Raw genomic sequence first — 24,475 nt, forward strand, 5'->3', positions numbered from 1 at the left:
AGCCAAAAACCAGTGCTAAACATTTGTATTACTATATGCATCACATTAATATTACATGAATTTTTGAAGACTTATTAACTATGCATGTCTATTCAAGCAGGTTTTTCCTCAAGACTCTACTCTTCTGCTTTCTGCTACTTTCAATATTTGCTCAAGGGCAATGCTTTTTAGCCTATGCCTCATATCAACTAATTACAACTTGGTTATTCCACAGTGTACTACCTGGCTCTGAGGAAGGGAAAGGGAAGATTGTTTCATTCCTCATTTACTATTCATAACACCTTATTGGGGGTGTCTGCTCCGCAGTTTGACAAAAGCTCCTCCACGGAACACGTGTCCAGGACACATACAACGAAGAGCACTAACAGACGATCAATGAGAAACGTCACTGTCTTGGCCTGTTGAGCCACCTAAAATCATCGGCCAACACCTCTTACAAGGTGGTGCCCAGGACACTATAGCACTGTCAGCCTAGGAGGGGGTGGTTCCTCATTCGGCTGTGCTCACCTCAGCCATGGGGGGAGATCAGTGGGAACATTTCAGACACAAGCAGAGCCCTCAGCAAGTAGGTGTGGAGTTTGCTGAGGCCCCAGTTCAGAAAGCAGCAGAGCTATGGCAGGAAGGTTGCTAATATGAGGGGATATAGACTTGTTATCCCAGTCTGAAAGCAGCATGCAGCTGCTGAAGCAGCATCCCAGTGCTTCTGAAAGCAGCATGCAGCTCCTCTAGGGAACTGGAAGTAAAAGGTCTGGTAAACAGCTGAAGGATGGAGGAAGATGGGATGGTGGCATACCCTACTCAACACAGATGTGACTAGACACAGGGATGGAAGCTGCTGCCATTGCCATCACTCCAATGGAGGTAGCCCAGCAATCCAAAGTTAGAAAAAAACATATTCACTAATCTAGGTCTAACTAAACTCGGAGTTCTTGTTGCAAGCATAACCTAAACTGCTTTTCCTAATATACTGCAACAAAATACCTCCAACTACTACCCCACAAAAAAAGAAAAAAAAATTTAACTAACAGACATTTCATAACTTTAAAATCTGGTTTATAACCTTTTAACCTCATAATGACCAAACCTGAGCCTGGATGTTGCAGAAGTAAATTTATCAGAAATGGGTATGGAGTTAGATCTAGATGAGGATGCCGCACAGCTACATGGCTGCATGCCAGTTACTCAAGTTGGAAGGCAAGGTCCTGCCAGGAGTTACTGACTGGGACAGAAGAGTAACTGAGGGAGTCGTCATCGTCCCCTAATTAGCCAGCCTCCTTTCCTCACTTCATCCCCCAAAACGTTCTGGAGACATTAAAGAACTAAAACTGCCTTTCCTTTTGCAATGTTCATTCCACTTTATTTACAACATATTTTAAAACGTGAGCAATTACAGTTGCAAATGTTAAGACAACAGCGGCTTCCAGGACTTATTTAAGAAAAGAATATTTATTTTCATAGGGAAAAAAAAAAGGCATTTTCAGGAAGCAAGTCATGTTACAACAGGCCAGTGTTGCCCTATTGTTAAAGCATAGAAATTTACAAACGCACATATTTTTTAAGAACCTCCCTACTTACTTGTCACTCAGAACTTCCCCATCTTTACATACCTGCAGAGTGGGAACTGCTAACACTTGCCTAAACTACTGTCTGTGAAGAATTTTCTAAAAGATGCTGCAAAAGTGCAAACCAGAGCCATTAATAAGAAAGGATCAATACTCAGAAAGTAACGTTGCACAGGGTCCTCTGCATACCTGCAACAGTAAATTAAATTCTAACACTGAACAGCAAAGCCCTAGATAATACTTTTTCTGAAAATCATGACATTTTCAAAATGTTTCCATTAAACCTGTCCACATGTTCTAATAAATATGGCTCTGGTGAATCCCCCATATTAAGGGTAGCTTACAAGTGATTTGAGGATATGGATACATGAAACAGTTACTGTTTGAGTCGCGTTAAGCATAGTGTAGCTCACAGACCAAAAACCTGTTGCACTGAAAAGAGAAGCTATAATGAGTTACCTTGCTAGTTCTTCCTAGTTTTGCTTCCCGCTGCCTTTTTCTCTTTCAGTACCTTTGTAATTTTCTACCTGTCGCATGTTGTAAAGATCAGTCCCAAACATCTCAAATGCCAGAGTTACAACAAATGAAAACAGCCCAAGTACTAACTAGTTGCACATATCACCATTTGCAGCTGCGCTCTTGAGTTCTCAGGTAATAGGCACACAGATTCCCAATGGTTTGTTAGCAAGGCCTCCCTAATTTCCCTCTACATAAATATTCAAGTGGCATACCCATTAATTTCAAATGAACAGGCATCTTTTGTATCTGTTAATGCTTTTACACTCAAAGCATATCTTCCCTTATTTAACACGAGCTGTTAACAGAAACGTCAAACGTCTAATAAAACAAACAGCACTCTGGCTAGCATATTTCCCTGCCTGTTCTTGATTATCACCTTTTGCCACTCATTCTGAATTACTAAAAAAAACCATCTAGAAGAAAACAAACATTTTTTTCTTTGTTCCAATCGACCTATACAGTGCAAGACAGCGAGATGAAGCAACGGCTAGAGAGGAAATTTAGAAATGATCTACTAGAAAAGTTATGTGATTGATAAACATTTAAAGAGGCATTCACATATAGGTATAATTTATTGTTCCTGTCTTCCTATGGACTTGGAAATACTTTTTCACCTATCTAAAAAATGTAGAAGCAACACCTGAAAAATTATGCACAGAAACATCTTAAAGTCATTTAATTATTACTAATACCACAAAAGCATAAAATGCAAGTTGTGAATATTCCACCTTTCTTTTGTGTGCACATTTTTAGCCCTTAAATGCAGAGGTTACAAGCTGCAAAATAAAAGTGAACTTCTATATTGAAGCTAGACATTCACTTTAGCTATTCCACGATTCAAAACATTCTATCATCTGTTCCTATGGAAACTGAAAGGATATTCTAGGTTATATCAGTATCAGCCGATTATGCTGCAGAGAAATCTGTGGTTTATTTTAATCCATAGTTCAGAGGTACAAATTCATGCTTAGTGTGTAGCTTGGTGATTTTGAATTACTGAAGCACAGTTATCACTTTAGTTTCATTAGATCATACTTGAAGATATAATGAACTCTTTTTAGACCAGAATAGTAAAGGGCAAATTTCATACGGTTTGGTTAATCCCCATGAAGTTTACCATTCCAATGTAGGATGTAGCTAACGCTTGCTTAGAAGATACTTTTCGGTTGTTAGACGAGCCATACATTGCTACATGACATCTTAACAGAATAGTCTGAGGAAAAAATAATTTAGATTTACTGAAAACTCCTTCACTAGGGCCATGCACCAGATGGCTGCATGAAGGAATTTGATTTAGCAAGTTAACAAGATTACGGAAACCAAAACCATAATATTGAAGATGAAAAATAAAACTGAATAATGCAACACGAGTATGTTTCTGTAAAGAAAAGGAAAAAAAACAAAGTTAAAGGTGTGGATATAGTAAAACTTGTAAAGATACACAAACACAGAAAGTGAAGAGCCTCCATATGCATACAGAACTAGTGTAAAGTATTATCCATGTCTATTTAGGATTGAAATTACACAGATGCAATTGCCAGAAAGGATCACTGAACTTTTACAACCAAAATCAATATGACTGCTACGACATGTTGAAATAAATCTTTCTCTAGCTACATTAGAATTGCAAAAATTTATTAAAATGGATGGTTAACATGGATTGAAAGAACAGCTTTAAATCTCATTCTCTACTTTCACTAGGCAAAACTAGATGATTTAAAATTAACCACAGCTACCACCCTCACCCTACACCAAAAGTAGCAAATTGGTTCAAATTTTCCTTTCTAAAGATAATACTTCAGGCTTCTTACTCCAGACTCAAGCAATTGACTTCAAAATGATTAATCAGAAATGCCTTCCATTTCTATAGCATATCCTAGTCAATCACTTTATTATGGAAACTAGACCAGCTATTTCATCAGGATCTCCTCTAGGAAATCAAACTGTGGAATAACAAGGAAACGTAACATCTACTGCCTAAAGTGTTCTACATCGGTTAAATTCTTGACAGTGACACGGTTAAATTCCAACATCTGCTTTTCAAAGTAGAGATAAGTGTCAGAACAAAAAAATAAAACCAAAAAGGCAATGCCTGCTCTCTGACTTAAAAAAAGAAAAAAAAAATGTATACTTCGGATAGCATTTCAGCTCAAGTTTTTCCAGGCTTCTTAATCTACAGTATACGGATAAAAGGATAATTGGTTGTATGCCAGATTGCAGAGGTTCTTTTCTCATATTTTTCTACTTTATTTACTATTACAATGATTACTTCGTAAATAAGTGCATTACTCCAATCAATTTCATTGACCTTCTGAAGTACACAAATTCTTATATTATTTAAAAGGTATAACAAAATATAATACCTAAAACACAGAAGCAACAAAGGACAGGCAATAAAAACAAAAATCAAGCTTTTTCTTTTGACTAGTGCAGTATATCAGTATGGAAAATAGAACACGTCCTGAGCTAAAAGAGCTGGACATAAAATTAAGGGGTCCACAGCACAACTCTGGGATACACCAAGTGTCATTCTACTGGGATGTTAGACTTTGCTCTGCAATCAAACACTTCGTCCACAGAACTGATAACTAACCGGAAGGGTGCAACTGAAAACAGGCCATTCAAATCTGAAGATGACAAACTAGCAAGCACACTTAAATCAAAGGAACAAGTTAAAATACCATAAGCTAATTTACAAAACATGATGTTTCAGTAAAATATATCATTTGATTAAAGCATGCAAGATTCAAAATTAGAAAATCAAGATCGCAGCGCCTTAGCCAGACAACAGCGCTACAAAAGCCATGCTTTTGGCAGTAATAGTTGGAAATAAGTCTAGAATGCAACGTTATCACATTTTTGCAGGTTTCACCAAAGAAGGAAAAAACTGAGCCCAAATGTCAGCCATTCTTAATATCTAAATATCTCAAGCACCTCCAAGTGAGCTTGCAAGACTGGAACATGACGTCAAGGGAAAAGAAAGAACACCTATTGTTGGAGATCCTTGACGTTAGATTAAATGCTGGTCTCTGACGGATTTCAGATTAATTTCACCAATCTTGCTATAACACTGCAAGTTGTACTACATAAGCACTTCACTCAGAGGACCCCGAACTGAAATAAATTGAGCAAGTACTTGTTGATCGTCTCCAGAAAAATGGTCAGCTATGCGAATGCATTCTCCTCCAATCCCTGGCAATAGCAAAGATCACCTACAGTTACAGATCCTTGATTCTGTAACTGATCAGATTACATGCAGATTACAATGATTCCAGATTAAATGCTGGTCTACAAAAGATTTCAGATTAATTTCACCAATCTTGCCAAAACACAGCAAGATATACTATGTAAGCACGTTGCTTAGAGGAGCCTGAACTGAAATAAATTGAGTAAGCTTAGGATGACCATTCTCCAGAAAAGTGGTTAATAATGTAGATACTTCCCCCACCAATCTCTTGTTCTCAAGTGCTACATTGCATCAGTCAAGAACAATTATAAATATGCATCTAGTTAATAGTTTTTCATGTAAAAAAATAAAATGCTGTGATTTTCCCAGAGAGGATGCAACTTGGAGGAGTTCAGTATGACGAAGCGTGTAAAATAGAAAAATTCACAAAACAAATTCTATTGTTGCAATATGAAAATTCAAAATGCCCCAAATATGTTTACTGTGACAACTGTATACAGATGTTCCCATGGAAGTTAACTCAGTCAGACCTTTCTGTTCCGTTTACGTTGTTTGCATATTTATTCTTTGTATAGGAATACAGCATTTGACCATCTTCCAGAAGCAGAGTGAAGGATTTCTTTCTGTTGGTTTTGTTCCTTCTTCTCTACTTTGTAGAGTTATAATTAGTAAAGCTCTTTAATACATAGATTTTATTTTCAAAATAAAGAAAGCTGCAGAAACAATTTAATATTAATTTTGACACAAAGACAGTTATTAAGCTACACTTACTTTTTGCCTTCTCCAACGTGATCAAGAAGCTACACTACATGAACACCAGAACATTTCTCTGTTATCAGTGAAAACTTAACTCTCTGCATATTTGGCAGGCAGGAAAATAAGTTTGTCCCCATTTTAAATAATGGGACAGAGAGACAAGCATCACAATTCATCTAAAATCTTCTTCAGATATCTTAGCCATTCAGATATCTATAGACTAATACAGAAAACAAATTAGGATTTTTTTTTTAATTTGTGGTCAAAGATACAGAGCATCTCCTTTTTGCAACACATAGAAGGACAAACGGTGTTGAAGGTGCATAACTAAGGAATTCTCAGTTCTACTCTTATTTCTACACCATGTCTTGTTTGACCTAAATGGATACATTATATTTTTATCAATCTGGGTTGGTACCATAGTGCATACTGTCTATATTCTCACAAATTACCAGAGTTTATATCAACAGAGTCAAAAGCAAGAGAGTTGGGGCACAGGTTCTCAGCCCCTAGAGTGCATACCACTACAGACAGGCAAAAATCTCTTACTCACAGGAGACTGACAACCACAGTTCAAGCAGTGAGCCTAGATCAGAACTAGGGCTGCCTCTTCACATCAGTGGACATGGAAGTATACCTCCTTCTGCTCACACACATGACCTGGCTCCTACCTTATACCATCTCATGCTACCAACCTTCTCGTTACCTGAGGGTACTAAGTTTGGGTATCCCCGGCTCTAAGACGGGAATCGCATACTAAGCATGACAATATAGCAGAAAGGGTTTTGCACCCTGTACCAAGTTGCAAAGAAGTTTTTCCTCCTCTTTGTGAGCATAGCAGCCACAACACTGTCTGGCAAAACTGTTTGGCATGGAACTCAGCTTCGGTACACTAAGCCTGTTTTACTGATACAGAATTTCTCTTGCTTCAAGAAATTTATTATTATTTGGATCTGCTTTACACAATATACTGCTGTTGAATAAAGTGGTGTCAAGGGCAAATCTGGTTTCCTCTGCGAAGGCTTCATCTTGCAAGACCAAGAAATGCTGGGGATGCTTCAGGCAATGGTGTGCAAAATGAAAACATACCCTTGTTAGCAGAAGACACTGCTGTCTCTCAGAGAAGGGCAGCTTTTATAAAGCTATTGATGTATCTCTGTTAAATCAGGCTCTTGCGCTTCCTGTATTATCTGCTATTAACCTGCTCACAGCCTAAAGAAAAGCTACTAAGAAGTTTAGGACTAGACAGCAAGGATGGGTTTTGAATCTACCTATTTCCTTGATACCGATCTACGGGTCGTGACACAGCATTAATCTGTGCTATTACATACAGTAAGAGAGGGTGACAAAGCGTCCATGGCAACAAAACCTAACAGTAGCCACTGGTAGCCCTACTTGAAAGGATTTGCTATTGTTAGTGTTATCTTTGTCAGCAAGAGTAAAGAGGGCTGACTTTTTCTAAAAGGGTTTAGGAAGACAACTGTGGCTGGCAGCTCTATGAAAAGCTGTTAAGTCTAGACATGCTGATAGACACTTCTAGTTTATACCCAGATGGCAGCTCTGAAGTTATCAGCATGAGTGGAAGTCTTCAATTCTGAAGTCATCAATGGCTAACAATCCCACACTTCCAAGGGAGCGGGGATGAAAGAAAGAGATTGCATCTCTTCTGAAAAATACACAAATGCTACCATGATGGACGTGCAATAAAAATTTGAAACATAATGCAGCGAAAAAGACAGTGTACCATCTAAGTATAGCTAAGTATCTACTTTCATGTGCTACTGCTGTTGGCCATTGCGGGGAATGCAGGCACAGCTCATTAGGATGTAATTCATCTATCATTAAATAATTAATCAAAATAAAAATACTTTCTTATCTAAATGCATGATATAGATCAAGATGTTAAAAGGAGCAATTCCAACTTGTTAGCACTGTTCTTGTCAGAGTAATTTATAATAGCACCTCCTTGAAAAGAGAAAAAATTCTAGAGATGTTCACCAAATTTTAATGAAGTTCTGCTTAAAAAATGGCTTTACCTTTTTTTAAAATGTATATTCACTTTTCGCTTTTCTTTCAGGTGGACACTGAAATACTGTAAAATACAGGTGCTAAATCAACCTCCTTCTTTTCAGCACTGCTGCAAAGTGCTAGCCAAAATCTAGAGACAGAGCTCATCATTAGGTAGGCAACTGATCTCATGTATTATTTACACAGAAGATCAAAATAAAGGTGAAAACTGAAACTACATCTGCAAATACACGTATCAAATAACTGAAAGATCACCTGAACAAAATACAGAGGAACTATTCTCAACGGTACAGGCTTGGCTATCTGAAGAGGTTTTAGCAGAAGAAGGGATGAAGATCCCAAGTCGTCCTACGGGAAATCTCAGTGCTTCAAAGTATAAATGTGAATCACTTGTCACTACAACAGATACCTATAATAACAAGACTCATAAAAGACACAGTATCTGCTATTTGTATTTCAAATTCTAGATTTCTTGGGGCATCAAATCCGTGAAGCATACCCAACATCAAATCTGTGAAGCACACCCAACATCACTTCATCAAAATATCCCCACTTCTGACACAAGTAAGCAGTAATAATGTTCTTCCAAACGATTCTCCATTTGCCTGGAAACTAGCCCCTGGCTAAAGCACAACAGGCATATACTTTAATAATCTCTTGATTACCTGGATACAGCCTGGAACACCTAATAAATCTGTCAATTTTTCAAGTGGAGTGGGATTGATTTCCCCAGGGTTTATTTGTCAGTTCTGTTTTAGTATTTAATATGAAGAGAAAATTATCAGAGAAGGTCAAAGCTGACATGAAAAACTAGAAAGAGTGCAGACTGATAAAGACTTTTGCTACATATAAAATAAATATCTACTTGCTTCTTCTTGAGTCCTGTCTTCATTCAGTTTTTCTTTAACATAACATATGCTTGGTGGCTTGTAACAAATACAACTCTCTAACACGCTCAAAAAGCCAGGAGTTTTCAGCATTTGAATAGTAATTAAGTAAAAAAAATTAGGTGTTTTCTTCCTACCATTTTGCTATCAGCCAATTGCATTTACCACAATCATGACTATTTAAAGCAGAAAATTACTTAAAATTAGATATTTAAGTAAAAGTGTGAGCCCTTCTGATCATTTTAATGCTCAGTTGTCTAACCAAACTAATTTAATGAAGAGATTTTCCATTTTGTATATGCTCTATATTGATGCCAACCTTCATCAGTATAAACAAATGCTATATTGCTTTATAAATAAGTTTAACCTTTGGTAATACAAACAGTATTTAAATGGCTTGTTCTAATCCTCTTTGTTCTCTAATTTAGAAATCAAATTTGATACAGACTTGCACTGGATTTTTCCAGGGATTTAAAGAATGTATTAAAAAAAAAAAAACTTAAAAAAGTATACATAAAAGAATTTGAATTTAATAAGGAAAGATAGCACAAAGAGTATTCCAAATAATTAAATAATATATGTAGCCAGGTTGTTTCAAAAAATCACACTTAGTAGGAACGTGTGCAGTATACATTTAGATGAATGTAGTTATGCATATTCATTTTGATTTTCCCTATAGTGGAAGTTTATCTCAAAGTTTAAAATGCCCATTGGAGTTTTCATGGGAATTCTTCCAAACCATCTTATTATAGCACTGCACAGCTAAAATTCAGCAAACTCCTTACAGTTTTAAGTATTATATATTTCAGATTTATCTGAGAGGCATGGCAATATTACCAACGTAGTATACTGTGCTTAATGTAAAATCCTACCAATTATCAGGCTTTTATTACAGTATTTAGTGTTAAACTCTTCACATTTGCACATACCTTCTCCCATATTTTCAGTGTCAGATCCTGCAAAATTTTAAAATAATTCTATTGCACAGAGCTAGCTCTAGTTCAGAGCTAGTCAGTTTCTATGGATGTTCATTTGTGTGTGTGAATTTCACATACGAGTAAAATTTTTTTCCATGTTTGATCTCCTTTAGACAATGCTGCATCAGACAAAGGAATTTAGTCTCAGAGCACTTTTTACTCTTCACTTCTGGAAGGAAGAAAAAAGAAAGTTTATTTTACCTGAGTTTCCACACCTTGCTCCAGCAACCTTTTAGCTTGATTTTCCACCTCAAGCCGAGCTCTCGCAATAAAAAGTAGGTCATTTTCAATTACTTCTATTCCAGAGAGATCTATTCCTTGAGAAAGGTAATCTATAAAAGCAATAAAACATTGATAAGCATGACATATGATAATGGAACATTTTAAACATGCTAAAACACTTAGGAGTTACAGTGCCAAGGGACATTTTCACACACAACACTCGACAATAATGTATGCCAAAGTAATGTACTATACCAAATAAACTGAAAATCAAAAGATTATTACTCAAGAAAATATGGATATTAAACACATTGAATTTATTTCGCAGCATTTCTCTGGACGCAAACATTTCTGAAGATTTGTATTCTGTGAATTCTAGAAATCCCAGGATCATAAAAGACAAGATGGGAAGGCGCAAAAAGTCATCTCCTTGTCCTGAAGGATTAACTGTATACCTAAACTTCTCTAAACGGATGTTTGAATAAGCATCTCTAATATCTGAAGTTCCATAATCTTCATACAGTTTAGACTTCCTAGTCTGTATGTCATAGATGATAGCAGAATTTATTTTTAAAAGCCACAGTTAGAATGGTCAGTTCGTTGATGAAATTGTGACAAACACTCCTAAAAATTAGTGCCGTATGAGTTACGCTATTATCACACCTTTACCTGTCATGCAAGTTTTGAGGGCAGAATTAGAATGTAAAAAATAAACGAAGGAAAAAGTCCAAGAATAACAAAAAAATCTTAACTGAAAAATACAGAAATAACTCAAACCTCACAAATATATTATGATGATTGCCAAAACAGAAAATTTGTTCAACCCTTACTAGGAAGTAGCATGGCTTAGCAATTATCAAGTCTTTGGCTTCTCATTTTCTTTTCTTTGCTCCGCCATTGTGCTGCTCAGGTGCCATAGGCAAGACCATTCTCAGTTCTGTGCCTTAGTTTTTACATCTTAAAACTAGAGGAATATTGAACCAACCTTCACTGCTGAGCACTGCTAAAAGTGCTAGCTAAAAACCAGATGAGGCATGTGTTTTCATGCAAATTATTTACATAGGAGCTCAAAATAGAACCTAAAGCTACAAAGGAAAAATCCACAGCAAGTAATTGAGGAATCACATGGACAAAGTACAGCAACATCACTTACATAGGCTAGTCTTAACTACTATGAGGGAGAAAGCTTACCTGAGCAGCTCTGTAATATAAAATAGAAAAGCAAAGAAGAAGATCCCAAACCCTCTCACAGAAGATCTTCAAGTCTGGAGAGCATAAAAATGAGTCTGCTTGTTACAGAAATATATAACTACAATGATAAGAGACTCTGAATAGACCAAATTTTATAACCCTCAATAAAATATTCCTAAATCTTATTTTCCTCGTGTTCAATGTGAACACGCCAGCATTCAGCTCAGCATCACAGCACACCTGAACCAGAAGTACACTGTGCCCACCTACTGAAATCCCCTCTAGTTAAAAAGCATCAGAGCACTGAGTACAGGGACACACTCTGAATTTTTCAAAGCAAAGGCCGAATACACATCTTCTAGAGCACACTTCTTCCTAAGATAAATTCACAGGCTTTGCCTAACAGCACCTCAAACTTACATCCCTCTTCCACTCTTTGTCCATGGAAGTACTAACAACATCCTTCTGAACCACCTTCAGTTTGACTGGAGAGGTCCCTGCCTAAAACACAAGAGGCACCTACTTAAATTATTTTTTAACTATATCCCTAATAAATCTGTAATTTCTTCAATGAAAGACTAAAACTGACCCACTGACTCCATCAAGTTCTTTCTTAAAATTTCTTTTAATGCCCTTTTTTTTTTAAATGACATTAAGGTCTTTGCGTGCTGCGGTCACCAGTTATCGTGCAGATTACACTGATCCACCGTCTCCTTGCACTCTCGCATCTGTTTATGTCCATCTCTTACAGTACAGTCAAAACACTCCTGCAGAAATGCTTTCATCATTTATCTATATGGTACCTGAAATTACTTTTACTCCCATCTCTTTCTAAAGCACAAGTACTAGATATTATTCCTCCAAGAAAATCTAGGGATAGTAGATGTTAAAAGCGCTTATTCTCCATTTAAGAGGAAAGATTTAATTTGCCCGGGACAAGTGCAAGAAGAATAGATATGCAAGTTCCAAATAACTAACAATACTTTTATTTCCTTCCATCAAAACCAATATTCATAAATTAATCTGTAAATTAGGCTGCCTCATGCTGGCACTTAGCAGGGCATTAAGATTAGCAAATCAATTTTTAAAAGTAGTTTTAAAAAATGGCATGTCATGGATGTCAGCTTTCTCTAGACTACACAAATTATACAAAAAACCCTGTAAATCCAAATACAAGGCACAAACAGAATATGTTCATACAGCTAAAACTGTTAAACTAGGTATATTTACAGTCTAGATAAATCAAAAGAAATGAGAATTAACTTTTTCCAGAGTAATTTTGGTGATGTAAGCGTAGTTCGAGAGTCTTCTTCATCTGAGCAAGATATAACTTTAAGTGGGTTCCCTGGAAATACCAAGCATATCATGTAGACAGCTAATCTGATATGACGACCAGGGATCAAACTTGTATTCTTCTAGCTAAGCAGCAAAAAATAATGAAATTGAACCGGAATAGCTTGCCGGTATAGTAATTTATCGCCAAGCTTGTTGACATGTTGGTCAGAAACCAGTCTACTGGTCGTTTTAGTGCTTGCCCAAAGGCAGATGGAAAATCTTTGAGAAAAAGCAGAAAAATACCTAGTGAGGATTTTTTTTTAATGAAAATATAATAAAGAAATGCACACAAAACTTTTATACCTATGAATGACTGTTTTCAGCTGAAATATGACGACTCTTTAAATTATTTTAGTATCTTAAATGTGTTCACATTTAACAATAATTTATTAATCATACTGTTTCGTATATTAAATAACTATCCAAAGAAAACAGTACACCATGCAAATTTTGCAGATCTGATGTTTAAGAAGCACTAAATTTCAGTGTGCTACACTTTTCAGATATTATGACTGCCTAACTACATTTCGTAGAAGATACTGTTGCCATTGAATATGTGAAAAATTTCACGCTATAGGTTTAAAGTGTCTTACCCATTGTGGTGTCCTGAACCCATTGGAAGAATGGGTATTTCTGTTATTAGAAATATAATAGGTGTATATATGTTAACATATTTAAATTATACGTAACATATAAAAATTATATATTATCAAATGCGTAAAGCAAAATTGCATGAAAAGAAAAAAAACTTTTTTCATTTTTAATTATAAAAATGGATCTCCAGCAGTAAGGCGCCTATGGTCTGGCCTGGTTACTACAGAAAAAAGTCTGTTCTACTTCAAATTTTGTCACTGGTTATGTAGATTTGTTCAAATCGCTTAACCTTTCTGTCTTTAATTAGTGACAGCAGAACTATCACTGACAGCCAGTACTCCAGCAAGTAGAAAGCCCGTGTCCTTGCCTCCCTTTAGCTAAGGGAGGTGTGAATCTGTGACATCCTTTCTCCCAGACTCATTCACTTTCTTTCCAAGGGGGCAGGCAACATTCTAATCCCTACTCTTTGGACTATTTAAGACTTTCAAATGAGACTGTGTTAGATAAAAAAACACAACCCAGGGAACAAAGACCAGATTTCCACACTCCCCAAGATCCCTGACCTGTACGCTAAGGAGCTCCGTCCTGCCGGCATTCCTGACCTAAGCTAACTACATTTGAGCTAGGCTTGAAAGAAGGCCTGGAGGATGTTCCTTTCCAGACGTTTTGGACTTGTTGTCACGCTCTATTGGGAAGCAGGAACTCTATACTCGACCTCCTTCAGGCTAATGAGGCCCAGAGCTAGAACTCAAATCATTCAAATGTTACACAGTTACACCTGTAACTACTGCACATTTTTGTAAATCAAACCAACTATGGCCACTGCTCTCAAAACCATGTTCCTGGAACATGGAAAGCAAGCTCTGAAAACTCCTACTTCTTCATGCTCCTCCAAGGACAGACCCGCTGTCCACTTAAAACTCTGAATTTCAATAGAAGTTAGGAGGTGGGAACTGAATGATTAACTTTATCAATTTGGACACTTCAGAACATGCTTGGGTACCTTAGGTCCCCAGGGAATTGTAAAAGCAGCCTAAGAAGATACTCTGTAAACCTGAAAAACCTTGAAGGTTAGACAATGTCTTAATTTTTTTTAATATCTTTCTAGATTTAAACCTGCCCAATTCTGCATTTCAGTAGCGTAGACCTTGACGCTACTGCTCATCTCCAAGACAATACAGACCTGCTTTCATTCACATATTTATCAGCATTTTGCTCAATCGAGCACGAAACAGGGCTTCCACTACTTCTTTGGAAAGAAAAATAATCAATAAAACTAACAAAAGAACAGTCAAAGCATTTCGCCCAGAATGGCACACTTCCTTCACAGAACAATGTTCCACTATTTCAATTTATACCCAGCTCACTACGACTTCCTTATAAAGTTCCCTTCTTTTTGGGTCCCTTCAGTAAGTTTCTTAAGCCACAGACTTGAGCTCCTAAGCTTTCCTACTAAGCTAACTTAGTAGGTTATTTAGCTAAACCTTTGCCAAGCAACCTTTCACTTTAGTAGCGAGTTATTTTTGTTTATTGAACAAATGAATCTAAGCACTTAATTAGTTTTTGTGCCCACACGTTCGTAACTGAACACAAAATTCCAGGTGAGTCACTTCACCGCTAGGTAGAGAAACACTTCCCTGTTCCTGCATACAAAAACACCTGCATAACAAACTGAAATAAAAAGTTTAGAGAAGTATTGCATAAAGCTTAAGAGAGTTATTTCCTTTATGCCTTCCTAACAGTACTGTATGTCAAATAGTCTACTAAAAATAGCCCTGCAAATGCTTTTGTCTGTAGGCATTTGTTTAAAAATTGATCAGAGAAGTCAATGGACAGTTGAACAGCAGGAAAGAACAGCCCATGCTATTAACGACGCCGTACACACGCGCGTGCTTACAGAGCTGCTTTTGCTGGCGGCTGCAGCAGCTCCTCTTACCCAGCTTACTTCACAGCAATTTTTAACTGTGACTAAGCAGCATTATCTGAAGGTGGCCTTACATATGAACCTATTAAAACTAATATTAAACTCCCACTAACTTCAATTACTAACTTCAATCAACGAGTGTCTTGAACGTGAAGACTAATTTTCTGACCCCACCCTCCCTGCTGACACTGTAAAAAAAAAAAGTGCAAAGAATTACCCACAGATTGAAGAAATTTCTTGGTAAAGTGGAATAAAAAAAAAAAGTATAAATATCACCAAAGCTTTACAAAGTCCAGAAATACAAATCTGCTGTAGAGCTCACTTATGTCATAAGACCATATTCCCGCATCCCAAAGTTGCCTAAACAAAATAAAATTAAAATATGGACTGATCTCCTAAATCCACAAAAAAAATCTGTGGAAAAAAGCAGACAGATTGTTTCTCCCTATTGCACTTTATCTCAAAATCTCAAATAAGCCATTTCAAGTACTGAAAAGTTAATCTTTCTGATGGTTTTAAGACAGGAACGTAAAGGCCATGCCTTGGCTCTTCCAAACGCCTCCACCTGTCCCTCAGAGCGGCAGCCACCTCCTGCTCACTGCCAAAACCTCCAACTTCCATTCAAATCTACTGCAATCCTAACAAAATACTTTGGGACAATGCATTTCAGGAGGACTTCAAAAGAGAGGACCTTTCTGTGGGTTCAGTGGCTAGACCTCCCGTTACAGATGCTTTGAAGCTACTGTTCTAACCAGTACGAAAGTCCTAGCAATCATACTGCACGTTTTCAAAGAAAAAGCAGTTTCAAAGGGACAGCATATCCACAGCAGAAACATCCGCAAGTGCTTTCCTGCCGTTCCGATATAAGAGCAGAAGCTGTGACACAGGCAGGACATGGGCCTTTTGATCATTTTTTATTGTGTAAGCAGACAAGATAATAAATATCTAAACTTAGGTATTCTCAGCAACGTTGCTTCGCTCACTGATAGTACAAGTGCAACTGAGCAGAAAGACAGCTGACACAAGCGTAGCCAGACCACGACCATAGCTCAGTGTGTTTACGAGCCAGTTTATCTAAAATATTGCAGTCAAATTACCCATTCCAAACTGCCAATTTTAGTTAGCAAAGAAAATATGTCGTGTGGAATACCACAAGGATACCATCAGTTATTAATCCTGAGACTAACAAACGCAAGATTTTTCTTCAGGCATTTGTACAGGACCACCATTCACTTTCTCTCTGTGTACAGTCAGTTGATAACTACACAGCCACGATCAAAGAAGTCAGGATGCCTACGTGCTATAAGGCACTTGCGTCTGCTTCTCAGGAAGTAAGCAGAGACAAGGGCTTGTCTTACAGTTAGGGACAGGCTCAGTGTGACACTTGTCAGCTTGTTCCTCTGTAATTTAGAACTAGTCAATCAGTCATACCCTAGATCTCCATCAGTAACATAGGGATAACAAGATTTCTTCACTCCTCCTGCCCTTTATGTTAAAGCACTGGAGTAAAACCAATATTAAGTTAACTGCAACCGATTCTATCAGTATAGTACTTATAACTGTCAAGTCTATCTTAATAGATTAACAAAGTACATATATAACATTTTTGTTAACTTCAGGAAAGTTGGGACTTGCGCTTAAAATTATGACATAAATACGTTTGTCAACAACATATGCCCAGGCGGGACGCAGTCACGGCATGACGGCACAGAGGTGGATGGTGCACTGCCCTCCTATCAGCGTGACGCGAAGCACTCACTGCAGCAGGCACTTTTAGTTGGTGAAGGGGAGGAGGGAGCGGGAGTCCTACGGCCGTTCCTCTACCTCCCATTCCCCCGCTAAATCTACCTCTCTATACAGGTTCATAAAAATAAAGGCAAATCTTTAACCCTCCCATGGGATGTTCATATCACTTTTCTTCCATCACACCTTATTAAGCTTGGAAAGCACAGCTGGCAATGACTTTTTAGGGACTTAAAATACAGACTGCCTGCTGATTCCTTCCCTTGAACAAAAATATTCTAGACTGAGACAAAATACACTGAGCCCTAGGAGTTAGTGACATTTATAATCTACCCTCTGCCTGGGAAGGGGTTAGATTTCTTTTTTTTTTAATCTCTTAAAGGAAAAACATTGTCATTACAATTCCAAATTTTCTTGGTTTACTAAATCTGAACAGCTTTTCTAATCTACCGGCAAAGATGCTGCTTAATAACGTGTTTTCTAAACCAGCATTTCCCAGATAGTTATATAAGAGGAGTTTAACACAGATAAACCTCATATTCATACAGTATGTTAGGTAGAAAGATGGTAACGAGCTTTTTTTTTTTTTAATTCTAAGTGACATAACAACCTGGAATATTTCTATATTATGATTTCATTTTTTGACCTCGAATGCTGCTCTGTGATAACATATAATGAAGATGAGATGGGAAAAATTCTGAATTAAAACTGTAAGTCTTAAAATAAGTTTTAAAAAAAGTGATAATTATGAAGCTTGCATTCCTATGAGCTCCACACGAATTATGTGATGTTCTCTATTAAGACTGAGCTAATTTTCAGCTTTCGTTAGAAACTAGTGAATCAACAGAAGCCTACTAAGGGCAATCGGGTGCATTAGCAAAGAGCAAACCAGGACAGCCAGTAATAAACCAATGGGATTAGACAAGGTCACTCAAGAGGCTACTTGAGTGAAGCTAGTAACAAAAAACTCAAAGCTACAGCAAACTTCTAGGAGGAAATTAGAAGAGCTAAAGTGGATTCCAAGGAGCAAATACATAAGATCGACAAAACCCCTAATGCATAAGTAGCAAGAATCCAATGACGAATTAAGAGGTGTCTCATTGAAGATGTAGGGGGAACATTTTAAAGGAAATTAAGACATTCCTGAAGTTCTACTTTTTTTTTTTTCGGCCCATTCGAGGAAGGTTTACGGTTGTTGCTCTTTTTCTATGGGTCATTTGTTTTATTTTGCTTCTGCAATCTTAGCTGCAGATATTGGCAATATCTGTACCTTAGGGCTGCTCTTTTCTCATAATAAAGAAAAAGAAACTATCAGAGGTTACAGTTTCAGAACAAACTGCTAATTTAGAAACCAAAAAGTGAACAGTTCCAAACGATATCTAAGAGTTCTGCTGGGATTTATGCATGCAGAAGTTGGGAGGTAATGTAACAATCAGAACAAATTGCTTGAAAGTGTCCATTAAAAACAGCACATTAAGAATGTCAAGATGGAGTGAAACCGCAGTATCATTATTACCTTATGTTGATTTAAATGCAGGCTGCCCTGAGCAGAAGTGTTTTCAAATTTCTGCCTCCATGCCCCTAACCTGCTTTCCTATTCTTTCACTCCACCCGAGCCTGCACCAGCTTCCGGGCCCAAGAGAGGGCCCGTCGTCAAGCCAGTTTTCAGCTAAAGCCTTTATCTCACCCAGCTCACCCCACAGGCACGCGCACGACTGCTGGTGTAAGAGAGAACAGGAACCCACAAGCAGGGACAACTCGGAGGATACAACTTTCCCCTTTGGTAGAAGCCCACAGGTAAACTGGCTGAAGATGCTCACGAACTGAGTTTAAACATTGCTATTGGCAGTATTTATTTCTGTTACACAAAATAAGAAGGGACTGGACATTGTAAAAGCACATAAAAATCTCTTTTGCAAGGGAGAAATATTCAGTAATAACAATCAATTTCTCTTCTTAAAAGGGGCATTAAATATTCAGCCTTTGGTCCTAGGGCAGAGCCTAGCTACAAGCACAAAACAAATCAAACGAGTAGATCAATTTGTCAAAACTGCTAGGGCCTACTTTCAACTTCTTCCATCTGCTTCACAAGCACCTCAGAGTAATTTACTAATTTAGACAGGCCACAAATCTGACCCAGCATGGAAACGTCCATGCTCCCAGCACACACGTTAGGTGGGGCACTAGCTACTGAAAGGAAGGGTGGCAGCCTGTTCGCCTCCGCTGCAGCTGAGCACCCAAGCCAGGAAGCTGGGCCTAACTGTATATACTCCTTTGTTTGTTTTCACCTGTGCAAGTAATATAAAACTACAAACAGCCCTAGAATGGAGCCTGAGATCCCAATACCTCAGCAGAAACACAAGGTTCACCTTTTGGTGTAGGAACCTAGTATTTTATATTACATTTTTATTCTTTAAGTGGAATAGGTAGACACCCTAATTTAAAGTATAGTGGTCTGTTCCATGGAGGCACTTAAATTTCCCGTACAATTAATGCAGAGAGCAGGAGGGGAATGCCAAGATCAGGCACATTTGTAGGTCTTCCGAAGTGGAAGCAGAAGGCTCCGAAGAGAACCTGTCTCCATTAGCTATTGCAGTCTGACCAAACCTCCACAGAGCCTGCATTGATTACCCCGCGCCCTACATGTACACCTAAGGCTCACTGAAGCAAGGCTTAAATCAAGCATTTAAATCAGGCAAAAGGGATTCCCCTCACAATCACTATGAAACAATACGTTACAGCCATCTTTTATGATATGAGCTCTTCAGAAAAAATGTTTATTCTTATAAAACGTCCATAAATTGTAGTGCCTCGTAAATTTTTCAAAATAAGAATGTTACTGTTTTATACTACGTGTGTGTACATATATACACACATACAAAATATACGGCATATTGTCCATAAAAATACTATGTATCTATAAATTAAGGGAAATTAAGAATATAAAAGAGAATCATGTATGACACCACACTGGGAGAGTTGGAAAAAACCACTGCAAAGACAAACAACATGACTCCTAAGTGCCAGAACAGCATTTTCCTAAGTATTTCCAATCAATTCTGGTTAGGTGAAACTTCAAGTTGTAAGTACAACACTTTTCAGGTTCAGTTTCTTCTTAAAAGTTTAGTTTTGAAATTTTTGTGCAGAGATGATGAATTCACTTCTGGAGGGGTTTAATTTTACTAAAATGCTTGATACTTAAAAAATGTCTGCTGTCTTTCCCTTTCCTTTTCTACAGGAAGAGATTCCTACACTCTCTTCGTCACCTCAGTGAAACATCTGAGTTGTCACTAAAATGCCCTTAAATTCATATGAAAACTGGTCTTTATTTAACTAATTCCTGCATCTGTAAAAACTGTGCTGTTTCTATGCATAATACATAAGGTTCAGTTTTTAGCTGTTTGAGCAACAGTAAGGGAAGCAAAACTGTATTGCTGGGGTTACAAACTGAATGGGGCTGGTTGCACTGTACTGCTGTCTGCACTCTCAGACAGCATGTTACATGCTCATGCCGAAGGTGTCCAGAAGAGAAGATGAAGTAGATGAGACGAGACAAGCAAGGACAGCTTCTCACAGGTATCCCTAGTGGAATGAGACATTAAAAATAAAAACAAAACAAACATACTTCTCAGTTTTTCCTATCAACCGCAAGCCAAGTGTAGTAAGTTTTAAATAAATCAGGACAACAGTACAAAAACAAAACTGGTGGAAAATAAATAATTCAAAAAAAGCACAACTTGAGCTGCTAATTTAAACACAAGCAATTTATATCATACTGTAGAACAGAGCCCTGTCATCTGCACCGTATTTTCTTACCTGACTAAAGCTTCATTTTAGAAAAAAACTAAAAATTGAACCCTCTAACGTTAGAGGTCTCCTAGATATGAAAGGAGTGAACTTTTTCTGGTAGAACAAAGAGAAAATTTTCAGGTAGATTTGAGAGAGAAGGAATAGGCAGTCATACTGCACTTGGGATCGTCTCTACTTCCTCAAAATGACTGTTGCTGATTTTTAAGGAATTTTTTTTGTGTTAAAATATTTTGTAGTACTGTAATAATCATCTATGACCAATCCTACTTACAGAGGAAACCTGCTGTTTCTCTCCAGACTGCATGCATAAACTCAAAAAAAAATACATCCAAAGTTGATAAGAATGATACTGGGGGAGTAGTGAGGAAGATCGACTATCTATTTTTAACATCATTTTAAAGCTGCTGTTTAAATTGTCTTGATGGAAGAGTTAATTCCTACTGTTCTCTGGGGTGGAAATCAGATGCCTGGCATGATCTGGAACTGATGGAAATGAGTTTGATATCTATTTTTATCATCATCACTGACTTAACAATGAGTACCATATTTTGGAGACATTCCTGTGAAAATGCCATGATTCAGAAAATAGCTTAACATACCAAGACAAACATTACTTAGGTCTAATCAGAAGTTACACCTCACTACTCCCACATTCACTTAGGCCTAAAGCAAGAGTTGAACTCCTTCAATATTCTCGCACCACCAGCACCATCAGATCCCTTTTTTCCTCCTACCTTGCTGAACCTCTTGCTACGTTCTGTTTTTCCACTTACTATTTCTTCAACCAACCGGATTGGAAGACTCAAATGGGAGTGGGTACTGACTGCACATCCAGCTGGTGGATGGTCCGTGCTGGGGCTGTTACTGTTTAACATTGTCATTAATAACCTAGGTGCTGGGACAAAATCAACCCTCAGTAAGTAAATGGTTGACAGTTAATTTGAGCAAGCACTCAATACCCTGGAGGACAAGGCTGCCATTTGGAAGGATCTCAGCAACCTGGAGAAACAGGCAAACAGAAATATCCCGAGGTTCAACAAAAGAAAATGCAGAAAATGCATCTGGGATGGAATAACCCTATGCACCAGCACAGGCTGAGTGCCCGCTGGCTAGAAAGCAGCTTTGCAGAGAAGGACTCAGTGGATAACAAGTTGAACATATGAGAACAGTATGCCCTTGCAGCAAAGAAAGCCAACTGCATATTGGACTATTTCAGCAAGAGTGCAGCCATCAGGTTGAGGACAGTAATTATGCATATTTATTTGGCAGCTGTAAGACAGCATCTGTATTCTGATTCCCAATACAAGAGAGTGACAAACTGGAGCAAGTCCAACAGTGAATCACTAAGAGGGTGAGGGAACTCAGGTACACAAGTACGAGGAGATACTGAGAGAACTGGGTTTGTTAACCTAGAAAAGAGAAGATTAATGAGAGATCTAATTGCTGTCTCCCACTGCTTAACAGGTGGTTAGAGAAAAGATGGAGCCAGATGCTTCTCCGAGGTGCACAGGGATAGGACAAGAGGTAACAGACAAGCTACAGCAAAGGAAATTCTGAATACCTATGTGGTGCTATACGCCTTATCCATGGAGGATACTAACCTGCAGGAATACACACATTCAGATTTTACTGAAACAGTTTAACATGGAAATTGTCTAAGTGTGAAATGCTCTAAGACCTAGAACTCTAAAAATCACCCCAAGTCTTTCCTCAAAAGAAGTTGATCCGAGAAACTTCCTCAAGAGCTCCCAAAACATTTTTGGTAGCTAATACTGCATTTTCCCAAATTATTTGCAATGAGATACTCCTAAAGAACAGCATCAGTCATGTCATTTGTCACCAGCAGTTGGGTGAAATGCCTTGGACACAGCTGAAAACAACTCCACCCTAAATATACTATCTGGGCTATATCCTAGAAATCAGAAAACACTGAAAAGAAAAACGTTAACATCAAAGCATAGTAAATACCTATAAATTACAAGTGCAATGTCTGTAACAGCATTCACAACATGAAGCAAAAGTAATGATCATAAAAGCAAGTAAAACATCTACATTATTTACGAAAATTACATTTTATTCTGATAATTAAGAGACTGTTCTTCATTAACAATAAACAGAGGAAAAACAAGGCTTCTCCATGACAAATTCACTGAAGTTTAATTTAGACACTGCTCATATAAGGAACTGTTCTTCAGACGTACATGGATGTTCAAAATTATATTGTTGCAACAAAGCAATAATACCTCTACAAGTCAATACTCCTCCTAGGCTTTTTTTGGAGCTAAGTAAAAATAAAGAGTGTTGCCAGTAAAAATCTAGTTGTCCCATTTCTGTTGTGAACAGATTTCATAGAGTCACAGATGCAAAGCATACGTGAAAAAAAGACAGAAGAAGAAAGGGGGACAAAAATATATAATATGGAACAGGAGAGACATGAAGCAGAAATGGAGGATTCCTGAATAAAGGAACTTCTTGGGTCAGAGAGATGAGAACGATAACATGTTCAAAAATTAAAAAAAAAAGAGAGAGAGAGAGAGAAAGAGAGAGAGAGAGAGAGAGAGAGAGAGAGAGAGAGAAAATGAAGGAATGGGAGCTGTTAAAGGATATAAATCAGTTTATTTAGCTTGGATTTACTAATCAGTAAGAGAAATTTAGTGCCATTATCTGCTTTCCACCTTCACATTTCCCCCACCTCCATCAAAAACAGTGGTTTTGCATAGCTTGCTCATCATCAGGGCAAACAGCATTTCTGCTCAAATTCAAAGACAGCATCCAATACTGGAAAGCAAAGGGATGAAGAAAACTTCCCTTATTTATTAAAAATTTCAAGCAGACATCAGTCACGGTTTTAACTGTCCTAGGAAAATATTTCTTAAAATCCCAACAGGTATACAATAACCAGTCTTCCTTGAAACAGAGCATCACATCAGTATATAAAATGAAACAGGATGAAAAGAAACGTATTATTCTATCTGCAAAGGGATAATTGCATTGAAAATATATTGCAACTGCTTCATGAACCCATGTAAAGGAATTATGCCCCTCTAACTGTCTGGCCGGAGTGGTTGAAGAATACCATCCCTTCCCAGAAGAGAGATAAGGGCTCACCCAAATTAAGGCACGTGACTTTGGCTCTCTCTATTTACCTAAAGTTACCATCACGATTAAAATCATGAAAGGAAGTACAATACTGATGAGTGGAGGGATGTAAAGAGATAACCTAAATTTACATGCTCGTCTCAAAAGAACCAGTATTTCTGGCAGATTTTAAATATTTTTAATATGCTATTATTCAATAGCCAAGCAGAATTTCTCAACATACAGCATTACATAAAGCTGCAATGATTCATTTTCCACTAGTACTCTACTGCGTTGCCACGGATCTCTACAATGACCAAAGAAATTGAAGGAAAATGGATGATTTGTTCCAAAAAATCTTAGTCAAAAATAACTTCTTTCAAAGATTGCAACAGTTTGAGACGGCAAAGATAGTTAATTCTTTGCAGAATCAATGCCCTCAAATGAGGGCAAAAGGATTTGTGTGTTTTAATTCATGATGTCAATGATTAATGCCCTAATTCTTGAATGCGTACATAGCTGGATAAAGGTACGCGTACAAAGAGTTGTAGACTTACGGTCTGCAAGTCTTCAGACATAACTGAGTTTGCCATTTCTACCTGCAGTTCAGTTTTTAGTTTCAGTGAGATATATCTTGCATCTTTTTAAGTTATTATTTTTAC

The 24,475-nt window shown here is 37.5% G+C and overlaps 1 protein-coding gene across 1 annotated transcript in view; it reads right to left on the bottom strand.

Moving 5' to 3' along the window:
* Positions 1-24,475, bottom strand: part of COG5 (component of oligomeric golgi complex 5) — a 188,382-nt gene that overhangs the window by 99,269 nt on the left and 64,638 nt on the right. The window contains exon 7 of the mRNA XM_068930353.1: positions 10,118-10,248. Coding sequence (XP_068786454.1) covers positions 10,118-10,248 — 131 coding nt within the window. The remainder of the gene's footprint in view (positions 1-10,117; positions 10,249-24,475) is intronic.

This window comes from Struthio camelus, chromosome 1, assembly GCF_040807025.1.
Source record: "Struthio camelus isolate bStrCam1 chromosome 1, bStrCam1.hap1, whole genome shotgun sequence".
Classification (NCBI taxonomy): domain Eukaryota; kingdom Metazoa; phylum Chordata; class Aves; order Struthioniformes; family Struthionidae; genus Struthio; species Struthio camelus.